This window comes from Mustela erminea, chromosome 17, assembly GCF_009829155.1.
Source record: "Mustela erminea isolate mMusErm1 chromosome 17, mMusErm1.Pri, whole genome shotgun sequence".
Taxonomy (NCBI): domain Eukaryota; kingdom Metazoa; phylum Chordata; class Mammalia; order Carnivora; family Mustelidae; genus Mustela; species Mustela erminea.
Genome location: NC_045630.1, coordinates 29,632,787 through 29,655,335, shown reverse-complemented (window position 1 = coordinate 29,655,335; position 22,549 = coordinate 29,632,787). Strand labels below are relative to the sequence as shown.

The 22,549-nt window shown below is 52.6% G+C and overlaps 1 protein-coding gene across 2 annotated transcripts; it reads right to left on the bottom strand.

Annotated features, from left to right (window-relative positions):
- Positions 1–423: 423 nt before the first annotated feature.
- On the bottom strand, positions 424–3,181 carry LOC116576535 (left-right determination factor 1-like). Of its 2 annotated transcripts, XM_032318877.1 has the most exons (5): positions 2,932–3,181; positions 1,802–1,844; positions 1,598–1,699; positions 1,115–1,357; positions 424–816 (listed from the first exon to the last, which is right to left on the bottom strand). In XM_032318877.1, the coding sequence occupies exons 1-5, from the start codon at positions 3,179–3,181 to the stop codon at positions 453–455; spliced, it is 1,002 nt and encodes a 333-aa protein (XP_032174768.1). In that variant the 3' UTR covers positions 424–452. The 2 variants fall into 2 exon arrangements, with proteins under 2 accessions (XP_032174768.1, XP_032174767.1); XM_032318876.1 differs by having other exon boundaries at positions 1,598–1,844.
- Between the last annotated feature and the right edge of the window lie 19,368 nt (positions 3,182–22,549).

Here is a 22,549-nt window from a genome sequence, read left to right as displayed (position 1 = left end):
GGGTCAGCGTTTTGGGGAAAGGGTGTTCCTTTTTAGACCTCCTCCCTACCTAGGGAAACTGGGGGATTTTTTAAAGTTTTGTTGTAATTCCCATCATGTAGTAGAGTAAATCAGTTTGTTTCCCCAGCTCACATCATAGGGCACATTGTACCATAGTCAGCTGAGAATTTGCCAGAGAACAGAAACTCCCAGCAAGCAGTCTGTCTGAGCCGGCTGCATCCTATAACAAGGAGGCTGGGATTTCCTTCTAGAACTCAGCAGTCAGAGCTGCCTTAGTGACTCATGTAAGTGCTTAGGGTGGGTGATGGTGCAGAAGAGGACAAGAAATGGAAAAACGCGCAGGAAAGGTAAAACAGGGTGCTGAGTGGGCCCAGGGGTCACCTGCTAAGGAGGAAATTCACACCTATGTCAAGACCTGTCCAGCCCGACACCTGGGTGGTTCTGTCCCCCACCTAAGGCTCCAGCTTGCGGGGCACGGGTGCCCCGTCCCAGGAGCAGCTGCACTTCTGCACCCTCATGTTGGGCAGGCTGACCACCTGTAGCCTGGCCCTGCCTCCCTCCTTGACGCTCACGATCATGGGCAGCGAGGTCGTCTCCGAGGCAATGCACTGCCGCGGGCCAAGAAATGGCCACTCCAAGGGCAGGGGCCGCGGGGGCTGCTGGCAGGCGCCCACGCACTCGTAGGCCAGGAAGCCCGGGGGCTCCAGGACCCAGTTCTCAGCCCACTTCATCCCCTGCAGATCAATGTACATCTCCTGGCGGCAGCAGCGGGTGGCCTCGGTCACGGGCGCCTCGGGGTCACAGTCGCCCTGAGCTCTGCGAAGGGGGCGGGAGTAAGGAGAGGCAGAGGTCAGCGGGGGGCGGGGCGTGGTGGGGCATCTGGGAGGGAGATTTACCATGCAGCACTCCTTATGTTCAAAAGGCTATTTGTGGCAAGGACGGGTCACTACCAACAGCCAAACAGTACATCACAAGTGCCACTTGTCCTGAGACTGAAGGACAATCTCCTGCGGGCACTCACTCCCATGGGCACCCTGAAATGTCCCACTTGGACTCAGCTGGCGTTCCCCCTGTGCCTTGTGATCGGGGTCCCCCGTGGGGCCCGGGCTCCTACCCGTAGGCCCCCAGGTCCAGCGTGTGCAGCTCCAGCTGGGGCTCGCCCTGCCGCGCTCCCTCGGGCCCCTGGGAGGCGAAGCGCACCAGCTTGTGGGCGTTCGAGGCCAGCGGGCCCAGGTGCTCCCTGTGCACCGTCACCTGCAGGAGCAGAGGCTGGCGAGGCCGGCTCAGCTGCTGCCAGAAGGTCACCGCCTCTGTCACGTCGAATGCCTTCCAGCCGCTCTCGTGGAGGGACACCAGCCTGCGACAGGGCAGCACGGAGACGGGAGCCTGAGCTGGGCGTTGGGGGTTTGCCGCGGGGAGCCTCCGCTCGCATCCCCTGCGCAGGAGCCCCTCCACCCCCTCTCCCCCGAGCTAGGACTTCCCTTCCCTTCCCTCCCTCTTCTCCCCTCTCCTCCCCTCCCATACACGCCCCGCCCACGCTGCGACCTCCACACCCCCTCCCCTCCCATTCCCTCCTCTCCCCGTTAGGAATACCCACCTGGAGTCCACCAGCGAGGTGCGGTTGGAGCGGTCTTCGCGGACCTGCAGCCACTCGATGGTGACGCGGGCGCGGGCGCTGTGCGGGGACAGTCGCTCGTGCCTGCGCAGCGCGGCCCTGGGCACCGGCTCCTGGAAAAGGCGCAGCACCGCGCGCACCAGCTCGCTGTTGGGGGGCAGCCGCCGCTCCATGCTGAACACCAGCAGGTGCGTGGAGGCCTCCGACGCCAACCACCTGCCCGCCACCTCTGGAGACAGGAACAGGGTCAGGAGACCTCTCCAGCACCAGGGCAGCAGCGAGGGGATCAGGATCTGGGGCCAGCCAACAGCAGTTCCCTGGGAGTCCCCAGGGAGATCCGCAGGGAGGTCCCCAGGAATCTGCAGGATGGATGTGGGGGCTGGGGTTTGGCCTCAGGTGCACAGGCATGCAGTTTTCTGTTTTGTTTGTTTTGAAAAATATTTTTATGCTATTGAGAGAGAGAGTGCACGTGGGCCCCTCAAGGGGAGGTACAGGGGGAGGGGCACAGGGAGAAAGAGGATCTCAAGTAGGCTCCCCGTCAGTGTTGAGCCCAGGAGGGCTCTATCTCAGGACCTGAAGATGATGACAACAGCCAAATTTAGGAGTCCATATTCAACCGACTGAGCCACCTGAGTGCCCCTAAGATTTTATTTTTAAGAAATCTCTATGCCCAGTGTGTGGCTCAAACTCACAACCCTGACTTCAAGAGTCACATGCAACCTTCGCTGGGCAAAGGGTGCACAGCAAAACTGGGAGGGCAGTCACCTCTGCCGAGTCTCCAGGCCTCCAGGCACCCATCCTCCCAGCTGGAAAGCAGCAGGTGTGGGTCCGCCCCTGGGCACTGAGGAGGGGAGCCCCAGCCCCACGGAGCTGAGAGGGTGCAGTGCCATTCACCTCTCCACAGGCTGACCTTGAAAATGATGGAATCAGCCCTTCCCTCTCATCTCACAAGCTGCCCCCCACTCTGGGAGGGAATCAGAGCCGGTTCTCACACACACACACACACACACACACACACGCCCCCGTTTCCAGAGAAGCCAACAAGCTCAGAGACGTCGGGAGACTCGTCTAGGGCAGGACGACAAATAGCAGAGGGGAGCCCCAACCTTCCTCTCTTGCCTCAGCCTTGTTAGTGGGGCAGCTCCCCCTGGGCCTGAGCGGCAGGGCGCTCGGGGCAGACAGAGACCCCCTTCCCCCGAGACGCAGCGGTCCTCACACCCAGGGGCCCCTGCCCTGGCGTCCCCAGAACAGGCTCCTCCCATCTTCGCCCCGCCCGCCCCCAGCCGGACGGGGGCTCGGCGGCAGGGGGTCCTCACCTCGGAACCTCTGGCTGAACCTCTTCCCTCGAGAGCGGACCCCGTGGCTGCGCTGCAATAGGGCCACGTACTGGGCCATCACGTGCGGGGGGGTGACCAGCTCCTCCACGTCGCCTGCGTCCAGGACGGGCGCCTCTCGGAGCTGCAGCTGCCGCAGCAGGGTGCTGAGGATGTGCTCCCCGCTCAGGGCGGCCCCGGGGCCCGGCAGGGGCAGGGCCCATAGCGCCCAGCACAGCCACAACGACCTCATGGGGTGGCGCTCGGGGAGAGGAGCAGCAGCAGAGCAGACAGACCTGTCCCAGGAGGAGGCTTGAGGAGGGATGGGGCTGGCTGGGCTCAGGGTCGGACTGGCTTTATAGGCAGCCTGGGGCTGAGCCCGGAGGGAGGGAGGCCACACCTCTTGGACCCCCTGGTTGCTGAGCAGCCAGACAGGTCCAGGAGCCTGGAGGAGGGGGCACTGGAGAACGGGCAGGGAGGCCTGTCTGGATGCCACACCAGCCTGGGGCCTCTGGCCATGGCTATCTGGGCAGCTCAGAAGTGACTTTAGTGCCTCTTAAATTTCCCTGGCGCTACCCTAGTCCCAGCCTATGAAAAAGTGGGCCTATTCTGTATCAATGAGAATCCTATCAGGCATCTGTTGAAATCCCTTTCCTGGAGGCCAGTCTGGGTCTCGGTGTGTTGGTCAGGAAGGAAGGAGAGCATTCTCCATTCCTGCCTGCTCTGGGCCAGGCCCCATCCAGCAGTACCCACAGAAGCCCCCAACCCATCTTCCCCTACTCTCCATCCCTGTGGGACCCCTCCTGCTCCTCTCCACAGACACTCCGAAGACTGAGTCCTGTCTGTGATTAAGGAAGCCACTGGCGTCAGGCCTGGCTCTCTGGAGGTCCCAGGAAGGGCAACTATGCAAGTGTCTTCGCAGTCCCACAGCCGAGGCCCATCAGCTATGCCAGTCGCTCTGGGAGCACTACATGGCCTAAGTCTGACCATGGGCTCACACTGGCACTCAGGGGGACCGGGTCAAGGGACCAGGACCTGGAAAGTGAGACCATAGTTGCCCAGAGTCCTGTCTTGTCCAAAGCCTTAGGTACTGAGCACCTGGGCTTGGGAGCCTTCCAGGGCCTCTGAAACACGGGGTTTAGACTGGCTGGGGGCACATATGGGGCCTGTGCACCTTGCTGGCTGTCGGACCTAGCAAGTTCCTCAAGGCCTTCGTGACTCAGTTTCCCCAGTTGAAGGAGGTGCGGTCATAATTGGGTCTCCTTCGCAGGGCTAGTCTGGAGAGCAAACACACTAGCACACGGAGAACATGCATCCCAGAGCCCAGTATAAGGGTTGCCCCCCCCCCTTATTACCAGTGGCTGTTCTAAAAATGGCCACGACTAGAACAATCATTCCTTGGGTGCTCCCCATGTCCCAGGCCCTGAGCAGGTGTTTGCAACCGGAGAGGAGTCAGGTGTCCTCAAGCACCTTTCAGAGGCAAAGTCAGAACACCGCTCAGGGAAGGCGCAGCACAGAGAACCCATCGGAGAGCTCACTGCAGCTCTCCTGCTGCCTGAACCCCCTGGCACCCCGAGGCCCCATGGGCCACCTGCTCTCTCTGGGCCACGCAGCCTCTGCTGCCTGCTCTGTCTGGGCCGCACAGCCTCTGCTGGGAGCCAAGGTGTGGCTTTTCTCTGCAAGTGATTAGCAGGGACTTCCTTGCTGCAAACATTTGGGCCTTAAGTCAAGCCAAAAGGTGCAGAAGTGTCGCATTCGCAGGCAACCCAGGACTTGTGGCCCTTAGTCCCTGGCAGCCATCCTGAGCTGCTGTTCCATAAATATGCAGCGGTCCGCCACCCTCGCCACTTGCAGAGAGGAAGCCCGGTGGCTTATCATGGGCCAACGATGCCAAGGAAGTAACACCCGGGCTGCCCCTCGCAGGCCAGGGACCCCTTCCTGGGCCCCCAACATCTAGGCCCCAGGAGCCCCTGGGCCTAGAAGTTCACAATGAGGCCGTGTGGCCCCCTGTGTTGGTTTCAACAGGGACCTGCTGTCCCAGGGCTGGGGAGGTCAGGCCCCAGTGCTGCTGCTCCCAGGCCAAGTGGGCATGGGTACACAAGGCTCTTCACCTGCCTAGGAGACACCTCTGGGCTGAGAACCCCTGGGAATCCTCAGTGGCCTGAGCCCCTTTTGCACCTGGGATTGCCAACCAGTACTGAAACTTCATTTTTCCAAGAAGAAAGTAAATGGGAAAGACAGTCCTCTGTTGGGTTCTCTTCCTCCCCCAGGCCTGTCCCTGGGCCCCGGGGTGTGTCTCCAAACACAGAGATGGGTCTATAGCTTTGGTCTCAGTGGGGACTAGAACTACCAGTCAACACCCAGCATTTCTGACTAAGGAATGGGATTCTGGAACCCGGTGCTCAGGGAGCCCCCCAAAATGCTTCTAGATCCTGGGGGCCTCCCCCAGGAGAGCTTGGCAACATTTGGCACCCCAGAGGGTTTGCCCAGCCAAGAGGCCCCCTGCTCCTGCTCCCAGCTACTCTGTTGACTCAGAAAGCTGAAGGCCGCAGCGCCTGCCCAGGCCGATCTGCCTCACCCACACCCCACCCATTTCTAAAGCCAAAAAAAGTGAGGCTCAGGGAGGCGACTCCTTGCCCCAGCTCCCAGTTTCCAATGGCTGCCAGCAGAAAGCCAGGCCTTCGATTCCTAGGCCAGGATTCCTTCCAAACCCCGAAGCTCTTTCCAGGACGTGGTCCTGGCTGACCTCTGAAGTGGGCAGGGTGAACCCCCACCCCCCCCCAACCCCAGACGAGCTGGGGACCATGGAGGAGAAGCAAACAGACAGAGGACAAATCCCCTGACTCCCTGGACACAGGCTTTTAGTCCTGAATGTGGATTCCAGGCCGACTGAAGTTTTGCTGGGGAAATAAAATAATTGGGCAATTAGCTAGTGGCCAGAAGAAAAACACGAATGTGGATTGAGATGCTTTGTACCAGGGGCTCATTAGCTAGTGGAAGGGAGGGCAGGCCCGCAGGGACTGTGGTTGGGGGGGGAGGCGGAGTCTGGTCTTGAGTCTGTGGGCTCAGGGTGGGCTACAAAAGCGGGATAACAGCAAAATCGCCTCTTCTGACCTGTAGGAGGAAGCCTACTTCTAAAGTTGCCTAAATCTGCGCTCTTTCCCCAGGCTTTGTAAGGCAGAAGATACCCATACCCTTTACCAACCTGTATTGCTGGGAATTTTAGAGTTTTGCAAAGAATTTTTTTCTTTAAACTAGGGCATGGTAAAATGAGGTTTGGTTTGGTTCGAATTCCAGGGTAATTAACACACAGTGTTCTAGTAGCTTCAGGTAAAGACTTTTCTTTCTCAGAGATATGTTGGGATGCTGGGAGCATATCTCCCACGGTCTGAATGCTGTACAAGAAGGCAAGTACCTTTGAACCCCACTGATCTGAACTGCACGGGTCCAATTACACACAGATTTTTTTTTTCCAATACATATAGTCCTGGGCTGTAATTTTCTTCCTTACAATTTTTTTTTTAAAAGATTTATTTATTTATTAAGATTCTGGCTGTGTATTTTCTCTTCCTTATGATCTTTTTTTTTTTTTTAAGATTTATTTATTTAGAGAGAGAGAGAGCACAAGTGGGGGGGCACAGGCAGAGAGGGAGAAGCTGACTCGCCACTGAACTCAGAGCCCTACACAGGGCTCAATCCCATGAACTAGAGACCATGACCTGAGCAAAAATCAAGAGTCAGATGCTCCACAGACAGAGCCACTCAGGCACCCCTTCCTTATGATGTTCTTAATGCCATTTTCTTTTTTCTAGCTTACTTCGTTGTAGGAATACAACATATAACACGTAGAATATGCAAACTATGTGTTAATCAACTGGTTAGGTGATCAGTGGGGCTTCTTCTGGTCAAGTAGAGAAGTTTTGGGGGAGTTGGAAGTCCTACACAGATTTTCGATGGCACCCCAACCCCCACATTGTTCAAGGGTCGGCTATACACTGAGCTCACGTGCGTATGCATTAAGACCCAGGACAGTTGAACCAAAGTTTCCTCCGACCTAGGGGGCCCGGAGAGAGCCCAGCCTTCCAGCTCACTGGGTCCTCTCGGTGCAGGATTCCTGGATTCCACGGATCATGCAATGGCCCGGTTCTGTGGCTCTGCACAACATGGCTGTGTCGGACATGCAAGCTGGCTGGGCTTTGAGAGTCGGCTCCCCCTCTGCATGGGCGTGGGGCTCCATGCAGCTCTCCCACGATTCCGGCCTTCTCCCAGGCCAGGTTTGTTCTGTGGGACTATCCCTGGATGCGATGGCTTCTGCCTGGAACCACCCAGAAACCCATCTAATGCCAGGCCTCCCACATGGGCCTCACGGGGCACACAGTCCAGAATCTGACCCAATCTGACCCAGGGGAAGGCTGGCTGGGGCGGCAAGAGCAGGCCTGTGAGGAACAAACGTCTGTCCTGCCATGAAGGATCTGATGGTGATCTGGCATGTTCCAGATGATTCCTCAGCTTCCTGATTGCCTCAGGGAGGAAAGAAAGGGCCCAGAAGGGGCTCCTGGGTGGCTCAGTGGGTTAAAGCCTCTGCCTTCAGCTCAGGTCATGATCCCAGATCCCAGAGTCCTGGGATCGAGCCCCGCATCAGGCTCTCTGCTCAGCAGGGAGCCTGCTTCCTCCTCTCTCTCTGTCTGCCTCTCTGCCTACTTGTGATCTCAGTCTGTCAAATAAATAAATAAAATCTTTAAAAGAAAAAAAGAAAGAAAGAAAAGGAAGGGCCCCAGGGGGGAAAAAAAGAAAGAAAGAAAGAAAAAGAAAAAAGAAAGGAAAATTCAGAAAAAAAAAAAGAAAAAGAAGAAGAATTTTTTCCTGAGGTCTTTTCTGGGCTCTTCCCGAGCATCTGAGAGTAAGAACAGATGAACGGAAAGGTTTTTTTTTTCTCTCTCTAAAAGCTCCAAGCATAATCACGATATGCAGGTGAGGGTTCATATTTAACATCTGAAGTTAGCATCATGTAGGTCAATATTTCCCTCTAAACTCCTGTTACTTCAGGGCGCCTACGTGGCTTGGTCTGTTGAGCAGCTGGCTCTCCATTTCAGCTCAGGTCATGATCTCAGGCTCAAGGCATGAGCCCCATGTCAGGGTCCACGCTTAGCACGGGGCCTGCTGGACATCCTCTCTCTTTCTCTCTCTGCACCTCCCCTCCTCAAAGAATAAATCTAAAAAGTAAATTAAAATAAACTTCTGGTTCTCCCCCACCCCCAGCCTTTCCTGCAGAACACTCTTTGGTGTCTTTTTTGGTGAATATTTTTCACTTTCAGGAACCCTGAAAGAGGAGCAGAGTCTGGTGTGAACGAACCCTGACCCTCTGCCTGGGTGACCCCTAACATGTCACTTCTGTGTCACAGACACGGGCTCCCCCTCCTCAGCCCCCCACCCCAGAGGCTCTCCTGAGGCCCTGCCTAGCTTCCCAGCCCACGTTCCTCCCCCCACCAGCTGCCCTGCGAGCCACACACTGGCCTCACACACAACATGGTCTCTCTCTTTCCTCTTCGTTACCTTTGCGACATTCTCATCTGGCAAGTCTGGCATAAATTTCCTTCCTCCGTGAAAATCCTCCCCTGATGAACTCATCACCCCCAACTCTCCCCGTCCAGTGCATCCCTCTGTTCTCTGGATGCCCTTGATCCCTCGTGGGAATGGCAGGATGTCCCTCCAGTCTTGGCATGGAGGAGACAGGTGCCCATCAGAGTAGCAAGCCCAGCAAGGGACAGACACTCTCTTGTTGGGACTCACAAACAGCTGGTGCTCCAACAGTATACGCTGGGTGTGGGGGAGGGGAGGAAGGGAAGCGAGAATGCACGGTTGGATGAGTTCTTTTTTGCTAAGAAAAAACAAAAAAAAACCCAAAGGAGGGAAATTAAGGACTCAAGATCTTAGTCCAGAATAGGTTACTCGTTACTAGGAACATACACACCTTCAAGGTTGAAAAACATACCCTTGGTGGACGGACAGACAGGGACAAGTGTGTCCTATGCTGCCCCTGCCCCCAGCTGTCTTGTGGGCACATTTCCAGGACCTCAACCTGCACAAGCCCAGGTGTGCAATCACACCGGGATGGGGGCATGTTCTCCTGTTCTCACCCACCCACGCCTGACCTCCCTCTCTACCCTAGTTCTCCTGCCCCCACGCCTTGGCCTTTCTGTGGGGTCATTTTATTTTAAATGGGAAGTCTTCTCCACACGGACCCATCACCATTTCCAGTTCCCAGGCCTTAGGTCCTGAGTCCCTCAGCGTGGATCCAGCCCCACTCCCCGCCCCCAGTCCAGGGAGGAGCCCTGGGAGATGGTGGTGTTGGGGCTCTAATCTCCAGAGCAGGGCTGATAAGGGGGCAGGAAGGATTTGCACCTTCTGAAGGGTGACTAGAAAGGTGGGCTGAGTAAACACAATACATAATAATGAGCAGGCGGTCACTGGGGGATCCGAGGATTAGCCCTGTCCCGCTGGGGCAGCCCCTTTCCCCAGCGGTTTATCACGTTTATCAAGAGCACAGCAGCTATCTGGGAAAGGAAACAAGCTTTTGCTGTCCCCTGGGGTGCGAAGCTCCTGGCCAGCCCGCTGGGGCTTCCTGCGTGTTCATTAGGGGGTGTGACCCTCTGGCCGCCACCACGCAGCCGCCACACCTCCTGCAGACACTTCTGGCTTCCTATGCCATGCGGCGCTGGCGCTCGGCTGTCCTTGGAGCATCTGGCCGCCGCCTCTTGGTCTGGGTCCTCTGAGAGGCTCCTGGTGGGAGCTGGTGTGTTTCCTAAAGGGGGGTGTGTGTGTGCGCATGTGTGCGCATGTGTGCACACGTGACATCTGCTCCATGTGTTTTCAAGGATGTGTCTGGGGTACAGAACCCCACAGGGAAGAGGAGTCTGTAGCCGCAAGCGCCCATCTCCCTGCTGGGTCCTTCCCCAGAGGAGCCCCACTGCAGACGCACACTGCACATGGGGGTCTCCTTCCTTTGACTTAGACAAGATCACTGATGCCCTGCCACAACCCGAGAGGACTTGACTCCATTCCCTCACTCTGCCTTCCATCCTCCTCTCCAGTTTTTAGTAAGCACGGGGTAATTTAGTTCTGCCATTTTTGCAATGAACAAGGAACACTCAGACCTCTGGGTCTTGCCCCTGGAGCTGCCCACAGGATCTTGCTGTGTCACCAGGTATGACCAGGGGCAGGGACACTGGAGATGTCTGGGCTAGGGAGCCAGGGCCCGAAGCCACCCCAGGGGAGAAGGCACGGGGCGGGTGGGGTCTGCCAAAATAGCTCCAGGGACGGGTTTGGCTCTGAGACTTCTCCAGGCAGACCCCCAGCGGCCTTTGCCCGCCAGCTTCTGGCCTTGGGGTGGCGGCCAAAGCAGTGTCAAAGGGCAGAGCCCCTTCGTGGGGAGGGGAGATCAGTCAATCCAGGAACCCCAGATGGTGTCCCCTGTCTTCAGAAGGAGCAAGATGGGGTGTACACAGGGGCCCTGTGTCTCCCTGCCCACACCCCAAGGCTTAGCACCTGTGGTGTCTGTCTATTCAGGTCTCCTTGCTGACACATCTCTCTTTCCGCCCTCAACACAGTGTAGGCATTCAGAAGGGAAACTGAGGCCACAGTGCAGAGACTAAATCCAGTTCGAGGTCATGCAGCCTGACCGTGAGGGACCCCAGTGGGGTTTGAACCCAGGGCCCCTGCCTGACCAGGCTGCACCTACATCTCATGGGTAAGCAAGCTCCTAATCCCAGCAGCGGGCCCCTCCTGGGTGGCCAGTGAACCCCATCCAGAGTCCCTGAGCACCCATCAATCAGCAGATGCAAAGGGGACGGGGCTGGGGACACAAAGACAGGCCCCGCCCTGAGGGAGCTCACCCCGGACCCAGGCGATGCCTCCGGTAATGTGGATTCTTATGAGTTTCCTGAGAGCAGCCCGTGTCAGATTTTCCTTCTCTTGGGGTGGGGGACCCTCTGTGTTGACTGCCATCCTCTTGAGCCTCTGGGCTGGGCGTAGACCCTGCCACACTGACTCCAGGCTCTAAGCCCCTTGAGACACAGGGGCTGTTGGTGCCACACCCTTGACTACAAAGCCAGGGGCCTCCCTGCCATCCCAAAGGACACCCACCAGGCTGCCTGCGGGCCCCAGTTCACGTGACCAGGCTCAGCAGCAGCTCAAAGCTCAGGACACCCAAAGAAATAAGAAAGAGGGCCCCTGGGTGGCTCAGTGGGTTGGGCCTCTGCCTTCGGCTTGGGTCATGATCTCAGGGTCCTGGGATCCGAGTCCTGAATCGGGCTCTCTGCTCAGCCGGGAGCCTGCTTCCTCCTCTCTCTCTCTGCCTACATATCTACCTACTTGTGATCTCTCTCTGTCAAGTAAATAAATAAATAAAATCTGTAAAAAAAAAAAAAAAAAAAAAAGAAAAAGAAAAAAGAAACAAGAAAGAAAGTGATGAGTCAGGAACTGTACTCCTGAGACCCAGGCTAGAGGGTCTGGCTTCTTCCCAGAGCAGAGATACCCCCGCCCCACCCTGAGGTCCTGCCCTGCCGTGACACAAGCTAGTCACGCCCATGCATCCTGTGGCCTTGGGCTTGTCCCTGAGCCTTCTTCCTCATCTATGGAGCAAGGAGAAGGACCGGGCCTTCTGTGTAGGGTTGTTAAATCAGTTAGTACTTCTCCAGCGCATAGGAGGGGCGCCTGCGGGGCTCAGTCTGCTAAGCATCAGCCTTTGGCTCAGGTCACGATCTCATGATCTCTGGGTCCTGGGATCGAGCCCCGTATCGGGGTCCCTGCTCAGGGGGGAGTCTGCTTCTCCTTCTTTTCCTCCCTCTGCTTGTTCTCACTGGTCTCTCTCTCAAAATAATTAATTAATTTAAAAAATTGTTTAAAAAGGCACTTAGAAAGGACAGGAAAGCCCTGTGTAAGTGCTTTAAAAAAAAGAAAAGAAAGGATCCTGGAGACTGTTGGACGCTGGGACCCTCAGCCAGGACCCATGCGTGGAGCATAGCCCTGGTCAGTGGGAAGGAAGCATCCCACAGGCACCTCGTTAGTGAAGCCCCCTGTGACAAGTCAGTAATATAGATCAAAGACCTTAAAAATATTCATATTCATATTCATAGCCTTGACAGCCACCTGTGGTGGGCGGGGAGTAAGGTGGGGCTGTCGAATCACCTAGAATGAATGTGACATCATGTGCCAAACTAGACTCCAATTTAAAAAAAGAAGAAGAAGAACTAAAGAACTTAAAAAGACTTAAAAAATATTCCCAGCCTTGCTCCACTTTTGTGATTCTGTCCCAGGAAGACACTTTGAGATTCAGATAAAAGTTGTCTACCAAGATTCTATGCAGCATTTCTATAATTAACAAAAAAATTGAGAAAGTACAAATGCCCAACAAGGGAAAGACCAAAGGATGGTATACACACAAAGCAAATTGTTAGTCACTAAAAATCATGTTTGAAAGAATTTTAAATGGGATGTCCAGCCAGCTTAGTTGGTGGAGTGTGTGACTCTCGATCTTGGGGTCGTGAGTTTGACCCCCATGTTGGATGCAGAGATTATTTTAAAAGAGAAGCTTTTTAAAAAAAGAAAGAAAAAGAATTTTAAATGGCATGAGGAGTGCTCACACTATGCAGCTTCGGTTTAAAAAGAAATGCACAGAATTGTTTGTAATGTATGATTCCAGTCAATATACACAGAAGAAGAAAAAAGGAAATTTACTGCTGGGTTAACGGTGATTATTCCTGGGTTAAAGAAACCTGGGTGAATTCTAATGTCATCTTTATACCTTTCTGTATTTCCCAAATTTCCTGAAAGCTTTTTTTTTTTTTAAGATTTTATTTATTTATTTGACAGAGACACAACGAGACAGGGAACACAAGCAGGAGGAGTGGGAGAGGGAGAAGCAGACTTCCTTCCGAGCAGGGAGCCTGATGCAGGACTCGATCCCAGGACCCAGGACCATGAACTGCACCAAAGGCAGACACTTAACAACTGAAGTACCCAGGTGTCCCCAGCAATTGCACTATGAGGAACTTATTCATTCTTCCTTTTATGCCCTGACAACTTGTATCCAGGTACACACCAAATCTTAGTAGACAATCTACCTCCGAGTTTGACAGATTATGCTTTCAGTGCAGTGGAATTACTCGTCCCTGTCGTGCACATTTACTATACTAAGCGCTCTGATAGCTATGTGATTTACTGTTGGGGCCACACCAAAGGTGTTTCCAGTTTTTACTACCGGAAGCCCTATTATAAACATCTTTGTGCAAGTGCTTCTTTTCTCTTTTGACCTACTTTCTTAGGGGGGTGGGGATTGAAGATGGTACTAGCATTTTCATTACTCTGTTGGCTTAATTGCATTCCAGTAGCATGTTCACATTTCCTGAGTCTCCAGCAATGAAATGAGTGCACGCATTTCCCAGAATCCTCAACACAGAATCTTCAAAGCTAGCTTTCTTGGGAGCCAAGAGCCATGAAATGACTTCTCGGTGTTGTTTTAAGCTGTCCTTCCTTATGATTTTGATTATCTTTCATATGTATTGTTTAGTTTCCTCCAGACTGTCGTGTGGGAAAGGGATAATTGTAGACATCAATTGGAGAAAACATCAAGAAGAAATACCCCCACTTATAGCTACAGTGGCAAATTGTCTTCAAAGTCTTTAGTGCAAGTAAGACAGTGTGATATTGGTAGCGATAGATAAATACACCAATAGAACAAGAGAGTCAGAAACAGACCCCATGTGGTTCAAACACTCGATTTACAACAAAGGTAGAAGAGCATTGCAATAGAGAAAGAACAGCCTTTTCAACAAAAAGTGCTGACTCTATTAAGTATCCATATGCAAAAAAATGAAATTGGACCCCTACCTCACATCATACACACAAATCAGTTTCTGATGGAGTATGGACCTAAATGTATAAAGCAAACCTACCAAAGTTTTCAGGAGAGTACAAGTTCCATGTCTCACCAAACATAGGATAGGGCAAGATTTCTTAGACATGTAAGACACTATCTTAAAACTAGCTCAGAGTTTTTAGTTTCTCTGTCTCCTACAGCTGCACAAAATCGTAGTGAAGTAGGGAGATGAGAACTATGATAGTTACTAAAAAAACTAGATTGATGGGGCGCCTGGGTGGCTTGGTCGTTGGGCAGCTGCCTTCGGCTCAGGTCATGATCCCAGCATCCCGGGATCGAGGCCCACATTGGGCTCCCTGCTTAAAATTAAACAACAACAACAACAACAACAAACCAGATTGCTCAATTCAACTACATTAAACTCAGGGATGTTTACCTGTCAGAGATATTTTAATTAAACAGAAAACTAAAAGAGTTAACCGTGAAAGAAGAAATTTGATAAATTATCCTATATTAAATTTGAGACTTTTGCCCAAAAGCCACCGTTAGGAGTAAAAATTCAAGCCAGATAGCAGAAGTTACAATTCACGTATTTGGCAAAGGACTCATAGTCAGAATATGAAAGACTTAGCAAGAGTCACACAGAACAGAAACCCAATAGCGGAACGGGTGGCAGAGCAGCCGCAGATCAGCCGCAGAGAGCGTGTCCAAGGGGCCAACAAACAGGAAACGAGGCTCCCCCTCACCAAGCGCCCGGGAACGCAAGTTGACACAGAGCGCAGTCCCGCTAGGTCGGTTAGGAGGGACAGGAAGTACCCCAGGTCGGAGTTTCTCCCTCCGTCTCCTCAAGCTGCACATACACACAACCTCGGACCCGTGCGGTTGTGCGGCCGACAGGCAAGTGTTGTGTGTCTGTCAAAACTACGTACTAGAATGTTCACAGCCGCGATCCTGGGAACCGTCCAAACACCCATCCGTCATCCGTCGCGTGACGGACAGAATGCTGCCGAGCGACAAATGTGAGCAAGTGACACTGCCCAGAAAGGTAGGCTGAATCCACGTCCAAACTCGCGTGGTCCATTGTGGAAGCCCGGGTCGTGCTTCCCCGTGGGAGGCGCTGCCCAGAGACGCGCAGAAGGGGGCTTCAGATAGACGCTGGCCCTGTTCTGAGGCTCGGTCCGGGGACTAGTCCTCCCACTTGCGTGTAGAAACTTCTTATGACGTGGTCACTGTTCTCGGTGTCTGTCACACTCGGTAACATGTTTATTGTAAGTCACCGAGGAGAGCCGGGAGGGGTTTCACTGTTCCCCTGCTCTGTGAACCGGGGGCCCCCCTTCCGGGTCCCTTCATCTTTCCCTAACTACGTATTTTTACGTTTTTCTACAGAAATGTATAATTTGAAAATAAATTCCTTTTTTTTGTGTTTATTGGATCGATTCTCCCCCAGAACAAACTTCTGGATGCAGGTGGATGGAACTTTGGCCCTTTCTCTGGGGGAGATTCTTCAAATAATGTTATTATGTTGCCCTTGGTTTCTTGTTTCCTGCCGTGAGGAGAGCCGTGAAAAGATTCGAAGCTCCATCTTCACACAGCAGCTTTTTAGTTTCTCTGTCTCCCACAGCTGCACAAAATCGGAGCAAAGAGGGGAGAGGAGGCCACTGCAGGGTCACCTCCTTCGGGCTGAGTGAGCAGAGCCAGCCGGGACTCTGGCCAGCGAGGGCAGCCCCTCCCCAGGCCACCCGCTGCCTGCCTGTACCGGCTTCGCTATAAATGAGCTTGTAGGGCAGGTGACAACAAGTCACAGCAGGCCGGTTCCCCCAGATCGCCTGCCGCTCCCACGGCAGCCAGGCGCCTATCAGCGCATCCCCCGCGAGCCCCGCAGCCGTGACCCAGACACAGCCCGGGCCCTTGCCTGGGCCGTTCCAGGGGAGGAGACAGACGATAAACAAGGCGGCAGAGAAGCCAGATAACGGGAAGGAAGTAAACAGGGTCATGAAAGAGAGAGTGACTGGGAAGGCCTCCCCCAAGGGGCATGTCTGAGGTCTGGGGAGAGGAGGAATGAGTATGAGGGGGTGGGGAGGGCAGGTCCAGGCCAGGGAGCCGCCCCTGTGGGGCCCACCGAGAGAGAGAGAGAGAGAGAGAGAGAGAGAGAGAGAGAGAGAGAGTGTGTGTGTGTGTGTGTGTGTGTGTGTGTGTGTGTTGGAGGTCAGGAAGTGGCCTGCAGGGCTGCAGACCGGGGTGAGGATGAGGGCCAGGGGCCGGAGAGGGTCCAGGGCCACGGGAAGACTCATGACTCAGAGGCCTGGGAAGCCACTGGGAGGGCTAAGCAAGAAAAGGGACACGATCGGATTCACATTTTAAAAGATAATTCTAATGCATTAACAGAATGTCCTATACACACACAACGGAATATTCTTCAGCCTTAAAAAAGAAAGGCTGTCCCCCTGCGACCCCATGGAGGAACCTGGAGGACTTCAATGAGCCAGTCACTGAAGGACAAGCACCGTGCGACTCCACTGATAGGAGGTCCCTCGGGGCCTTAGATCCAGAGGTAGAAAGTAGAACCGTGGTGTCAGGGGTGGTGTCAGCGGCCAGCACAGAGGGGATCCTCATTTCACGGGGACAGAGCTTCAGTTTGGGAGGGTGGGAGAGTTCTGGGGGGGGGCGGGGGTGATGGTTGAACCACGGCGTGAACATACTTGACACCCAAGAACTGTACACTTTCAAATGGTCGAAAGAGTCAATGTTACGTTGTACATATTTTACCACAATAAGAGAAAACTAATTTTTAAAATTTATTTTTTTAGAGAAGGCGGGGGAGGAGAAGGAAGGAGAGAATTTTAAGTAGGCTCACGCCCAGCATGGAGCCCAACTGGAGTCTTGAACTCACAACCCTGAGATCGAGACCTGAGCTGAGATCAAGAGTCGGACACTTACCCCACCGAGCCACCCAGGTGCCCCAAGAAAACTAACTTTAAAAAGATAATTCCATCTGCTGAGTAGAGGATGGACAGCAGTAACTGGCCCAAGAGAGGAGGCAGAGGGCCCTTCCGAGTCCGAGGTGCTCAGAGGCCTGTCCACGCAGGCAGCATCGGTGGAGTGGGTGGCGGGGGGCTTTGCCCACCAGGTCACTGAGGGCCCAGCCAAGGGTGCGTTAGGAGGATGCAGAGGGCAAGGTCGATATGTTTCTGACCTACTGAACAGTAACAATGACAGAATACAGGAGAGGAACCAGAAAGCGTTCCAAAACAGACGGTGCCAGCGTGCCCTTTGTTGTTTGAATGGTCGGAATTGCCTTTAGTACTGTTGTCTTCAAAACGGTATGACATTCTTTTCAACAAGAAGACTTCCGAGCCCACGTGTGAGGCCACTACTCGTCTCGCAGCCCAGCGTCACGCCCGCATCTGCGGCGGCTCTCATTCCAGCGGGGTCTGGTCAGCCAGCCCCACCTGCTCCCCGCTCCCAGGCTTTGGTCTGACAGCACAGGGTCATAAATCTAGTCCCTGGGAGTGGACAACGTGTCTCGTTGAATCCCTGAGACCACCTTAGGAGGCAGGAACTGGGGTCCTTATTTTATAAGGGACATGGGGTTCACGGAGGTTGAATAAGCCGTGAATGTCCGCTCCCCATGGGCGCAGAGAGGGAGATACTAAGCCGTCTGACAGCAAAGGGAAGAATTCTCCAGCCTCAGAGAGGGGCCCAACAGAGGCAGAGGGTGATGGAGAGATCCTAAGAGGCCTTCCTGGCACCTTCTCCTCTGGGGTGGGGGCTGGCCCCGGCCTCCTACCAGTGGTGCTCTGAGGGTAATCTGCAGAGGGAGAAGCCAGCTTCCCAGGCTGGGCTTGGGGAGGGTCGGCAGGCAAGGAGGGCCGAAGGTGCTGGAAGAGCACAGGCTCCCAGCCCAAGGTCCTTGGTTTTAGCCCCAGCTCTGGCCTCTCTGAGTGGTGTGCCTGGGGCAGGGTCTTTTGTATCTGTAAGCCTCAGGGCTCTGTCTCTAACTTGGGGGTGGACTCCGTGTCTACTCTGAAGGGTTTTGTGAGCAGCAAATTCAAGAAGGGTTTCACACGGTGTTTGTTTATCTAGGAGGACTGGCATGGGGTGGGAGGGGTGTCCACTGGGAGCAGAGGGCAGAAGCTAAGCCTCCCCCAGCAGCCCTGGGCACTACCAGAGGACAGGGGGTCATGGTTGGCATGCAGTCTACTTCTTAAGAACCCCTCACTTCAGAGCCATGTTTTGTCAGGGGCTGAAGAGTATCTTTAAAGACCCAGGGCCCTGGGGTGCCTGGGGGGCTCAGTTGGTGAAGCATCTGCCTTCAGCTCAGGTCATGATCCTCGTGTCCTGGGATCAAGCCCCGAATAGGGCTCCCTCCTCTGCCTCTGATCCTTCCTCTGTTTGTGCTCTTTCTCTGTCTCAAATAAATAAATAAATAAAATCTTTAAAATAAAAAAAGAGACCCAGGGCCAGGTCACCTCCCCAGTGACACCGCCTCACCCTGCCAGAGGGACTGAGTCGTTCCTCCTGCATCCCACGCACCGCCCCCCCATGACCTTCTGTGTCTGAAACCACTTTAGCCGCACTGGGGACACCTTCTTTTGCTACCAGCTTTGAGCCCCATCAGGGAGAAGGTCACCCCCCACAGCTGTGTAGAGCAGAGCAGGGCAGGCACTCAGAGGCACCTGTTGAAAACGGAACCAAGGGACGCCTGGGTGGCTCAGTGGGTTAAAGCCTCTGCCTTCAGCTCGGGTCATGATCCTAGGGTCCTGGGATAGAGCCCCAAATCGGGCTCTCTGCTCAGCAGGGAGCCTGCTTCCTCCTCTCTCTCTGCCTGACTCTCTGCCTAGTTGTGATTTCTCTCTGTCAAATAAATAAAATATTAAAAAAAAAAAAAGAACCAAACCTCAGTAACACATTCCCATCCAGGAGCCTTAACATGGGTCATTATTACCCGAGGAGGCCGATCACAGATTATTTAGGAAGTATCGGCAATCGGGAAGAGGGGGAAATAGTCCGTTTCACATCCCCAGGGATAATCTGGAGAAACAGATACCTGTACAGCTTCACAGTCATTCTGCCCGAGGTATCATCTTTGTTTTCACATCATGATTTTGCTTTCTCTACAATGCTTGCACCCGGCCTCTCTTAACAAGTTACACTATTTCATTCTTCTGTCTCGGCATCATCTTCTACCTCGCCTTCCCACTTGACTCAGTTTAGGGCTATCTATTTTCCCCAAAATCATGTTTCCAAAATAGGGATATAAAAAATCATGCCTAGGGACGCCTGGGTGGCTCAGTTGGTTAAGCAGCTGCCTTTGGCTCAGGTCATGATCCCAGCGTCCTGGGATCGAGTCCCACATCGGGCTCCTTGCTCGGCAGGGAGCCTGCTTCTCCCTCTGCCTCTGCCTGCCATTCTGTATGCCTGTGCTCGCTCTCTCTCCCTCTCTCTCTCTGACAAATAAATAAAATCTTTAAAAAAAAAAATCATGCCTAGACGCATTCAACATTGTTTTTATTGATAAGCCCTATTTGTATAAATAGCATCTTACTCAAATACATTTGTTTTTCAAATCAAGGTCCTGGCATTTGCTTGGGCTTACGGCAAGCACTAAGCACACGAAGGGGACAGGGTGACCTGGGGGCCACCTGGGCAGCAGTAACAAGCTGGAACATCGCATCAGGGTGGAACTTTCCCCCTGAAGTGACATGTGGGGGTCAGGCAGAAATACCTATTTCAGAACTGCACAAAACACAGCTATACCCCCCAAAAGATATGTTTTAGAACACAAAAATTAAGGAGTTGTTGCATATACACGGATGCTGGAATTCCTCCAGCGGCACACAAGAGCAAGTGACTAGCAAAGAGCTGTGTTGAGAGGTAGTGATTTACGGGACACTCTGCAAGCCTGGGAGCGATGTCTTCCCATCGGCAGAGGGCAAGCAGGAACGAAACACAAGCATCTAAGAGCCCAGTCAGATCTAGACCAGCTGCGGCCACTTACTCTGTGTGCGGGGCTGTTGGTCTTAGGGACCCTCCGAACCCACTCCCCACTTCCCGCCCTCCCCTGCCCCATCTCCCACCGGTGTTTGTTAGTGCCCAGCTCCCTCTGCTGGCAGTAGGGGGAGCCTGCCTTCTTCACAGAGATCTGTGGCGTTGCTGACGGGCAGCAGTGTCGTGGAAAACAGAACTTTTTTTTTCCTTTCTTTTTTTTTTCTTTCCCCAAAGCAGTATCATTTCTAATATCCCAAACTGGAAACAATTCAAATATCTATCACAGGTGAATGGATAGACACACTGTAGTGTAAAAATACAACAAAATACTATGTAGCGGAATAAAAAAAATTACATCCAACAATATATATGAATCTAATAATGGTAAGTAAAAAGAGCCAGACACCTTCCCCAAATATTACATGCTCAATAATTGCTTTTATATAATCTTGTCTTCCCAGCCCACCCAGTTTCCATACCACCTTTAGGCAACCATCGATCTTTGTTCTTTTCTGTCACTATAGATAGCTTTGAATTCTCTAGAATTTTATATAAAAACAGCTCTGTCTATAGGACTGCCATTCCAGCCGGCACTTCAGCTGCCCTCAGATTTGTTGCTAGTAAACTATTCGCTTCCAGTCATTTTCCTCCACAATCTTCAAAGGCGCCCCATGTCTACAAGCAAAGGTGTCAAACACCCCACAGGATATGCCCTATGATCCACTGATGTGTGGAATATGTTCAGAATTCTATTTATCGTCTTACCAAATATATCATATTAGTAGAGTAGTACATTCACTCACTCACTCAATACATAATTGCTGAGCAGCTTCTACGTTCGAGGCATAAACAAACCAGACAGAAATCTCTGCCATGGGTGCCTGGGTGGCTCAGTCGTTAAGCATCTGCCTTTGGCTCGGGTCCTGATCCCAGGGTCCTGGGATCAAGCCCTGCATCGGGTTCCCTGCTCAGCGAGGAGCCTGCTTCTCCCTCTCCCATTCCCCCTGCTTGTGTTCCTTCTCTCTATCAAATAAATAAAATCTTTAAAAAAATATCTGTCATGATGGAAATTATTCCCTATGGGAGGTGGGGAGAGGTATATTTAAGAAGTAAAGTAACTAGCATGAAAACTGGCACTACGAAAAAGAACAGGCAGGAAAGAAAGATGTGTATGGAGAAAGGGTAGTTCCTGTTTTATTTTTAAGATTTTATTTGACAGAGAGAGAGCACAAGCAGGGGATGCTGCAGAGGCAGAGGGAGAAGCCGGCTCCTCTTGGAGCAAGGAGCCTGATACAGGACTCGATCCCAGAACCCCGGAATCATGACCTGAGCTGAAGGCAGACACTTCACCAACTGAGACACCCAGGCGCCCGGTAGTTGCTGTTTTAAATGGGGGTGAGAACTGAGCCATCCCTGGAGGCAGGTGAAGAACATTGCGGGTATAGGGACAGATCAGTGCTGAGCTCTGGGGGTCGAGTGTCTTCATGATAGGTCCCTTCAAAACTGTGTGTGTGCTGGTTTGGATTGAGAGCTCCCCATGATGACTTCCCAACCCATGCACTAGCATCCTGAAGTCCAATTCAGCACAAGAGGTGGCTGGTCCAGATTGAGAAGTCTTGTGAGTCTAAAACACATATGGAATTTCAAAGACTTGGCACAAAAAACCCCCCAGAATGTGAACTATCTCATTGTCTTGTATTAATTACATGTTGAAATGAGACTTTTAATATATGGGCATAAATGTTAATTTTATTAATCAAAGTTAATTTCACCTATTCCTTTCTCTTTAAGATTTATTTGGGGGGGGGGGCGCTGAGGGAGAGAGAATCCCAAGCAGACTCCCTGCTGAATGCAGACCCTGACTCAGGGCTCAATCTCACCACCCTGAGATCACGGCCTGAGCAGAAACCAAGAGTCAGATGCCCAGCAAACGAAGCCATCCAGGTACCCCCCCTTCTCTTAATTTCTCGAAAATATATTTGGGATTCCTGGCCAGCATGGTCAGTGAAGTGTCTGCCTTCGGCTCAGGTCATGATCCCAGAGTCCTGGAATCGAGTCCTGCATCAGTCTCTTTGCTCAGCAGGGAGTCTGCTTCTCCCTCTGCTCTGCCTGCCGCTCCCCGTTTGTGCACCTGCTCCCTCTTTCTCACAAATATTATTTTTAAAGAATTAAATACATATGATAAAGTAGAAATTGCAAAATGTTATAGGGCTTGTAAGGACTATAGTTTTATATATATATATAAACAAGACCATCAATGACAGGGATGGTGAATGGACATATACAGTTGCAAGATTTCTACATTTTATGTGAATTTTATGGATGTCATAACTCCTAGAGCATCCACTAAAAAACCAGATAAACTATAAACAACATAGCTAAAAAGCCAATCAATTAAAATGTAGTTCTAAAATAAACAACTGGGGCACCTGGGTGGCTCAGTGGGTTAAAGCCTCTGCCTTCGGCTCAGGTCATGGTCCCAGGGTCCTGGGATCGAGACCCGCATTGGGCTCTCTGCTCAGCAGGGAGCCTGCTTTCCTCCCTCTCTCTGCCTGCCTCTCTGCCTACTTGTGATCTCTCTGTCAAATAAATAAATAAAATCTTTTAAAAATAATAAATAAAAATAAAATAAAATAAAATAAATAACTAATCCAAACAGATAAACAATACAATATAAGCCTAAAACCTGACTCTACAGTAATCACAGCTTATGTGAATGAACGGGAATTAAAAGGTCGAGTCTGTCAGAACAGAGGG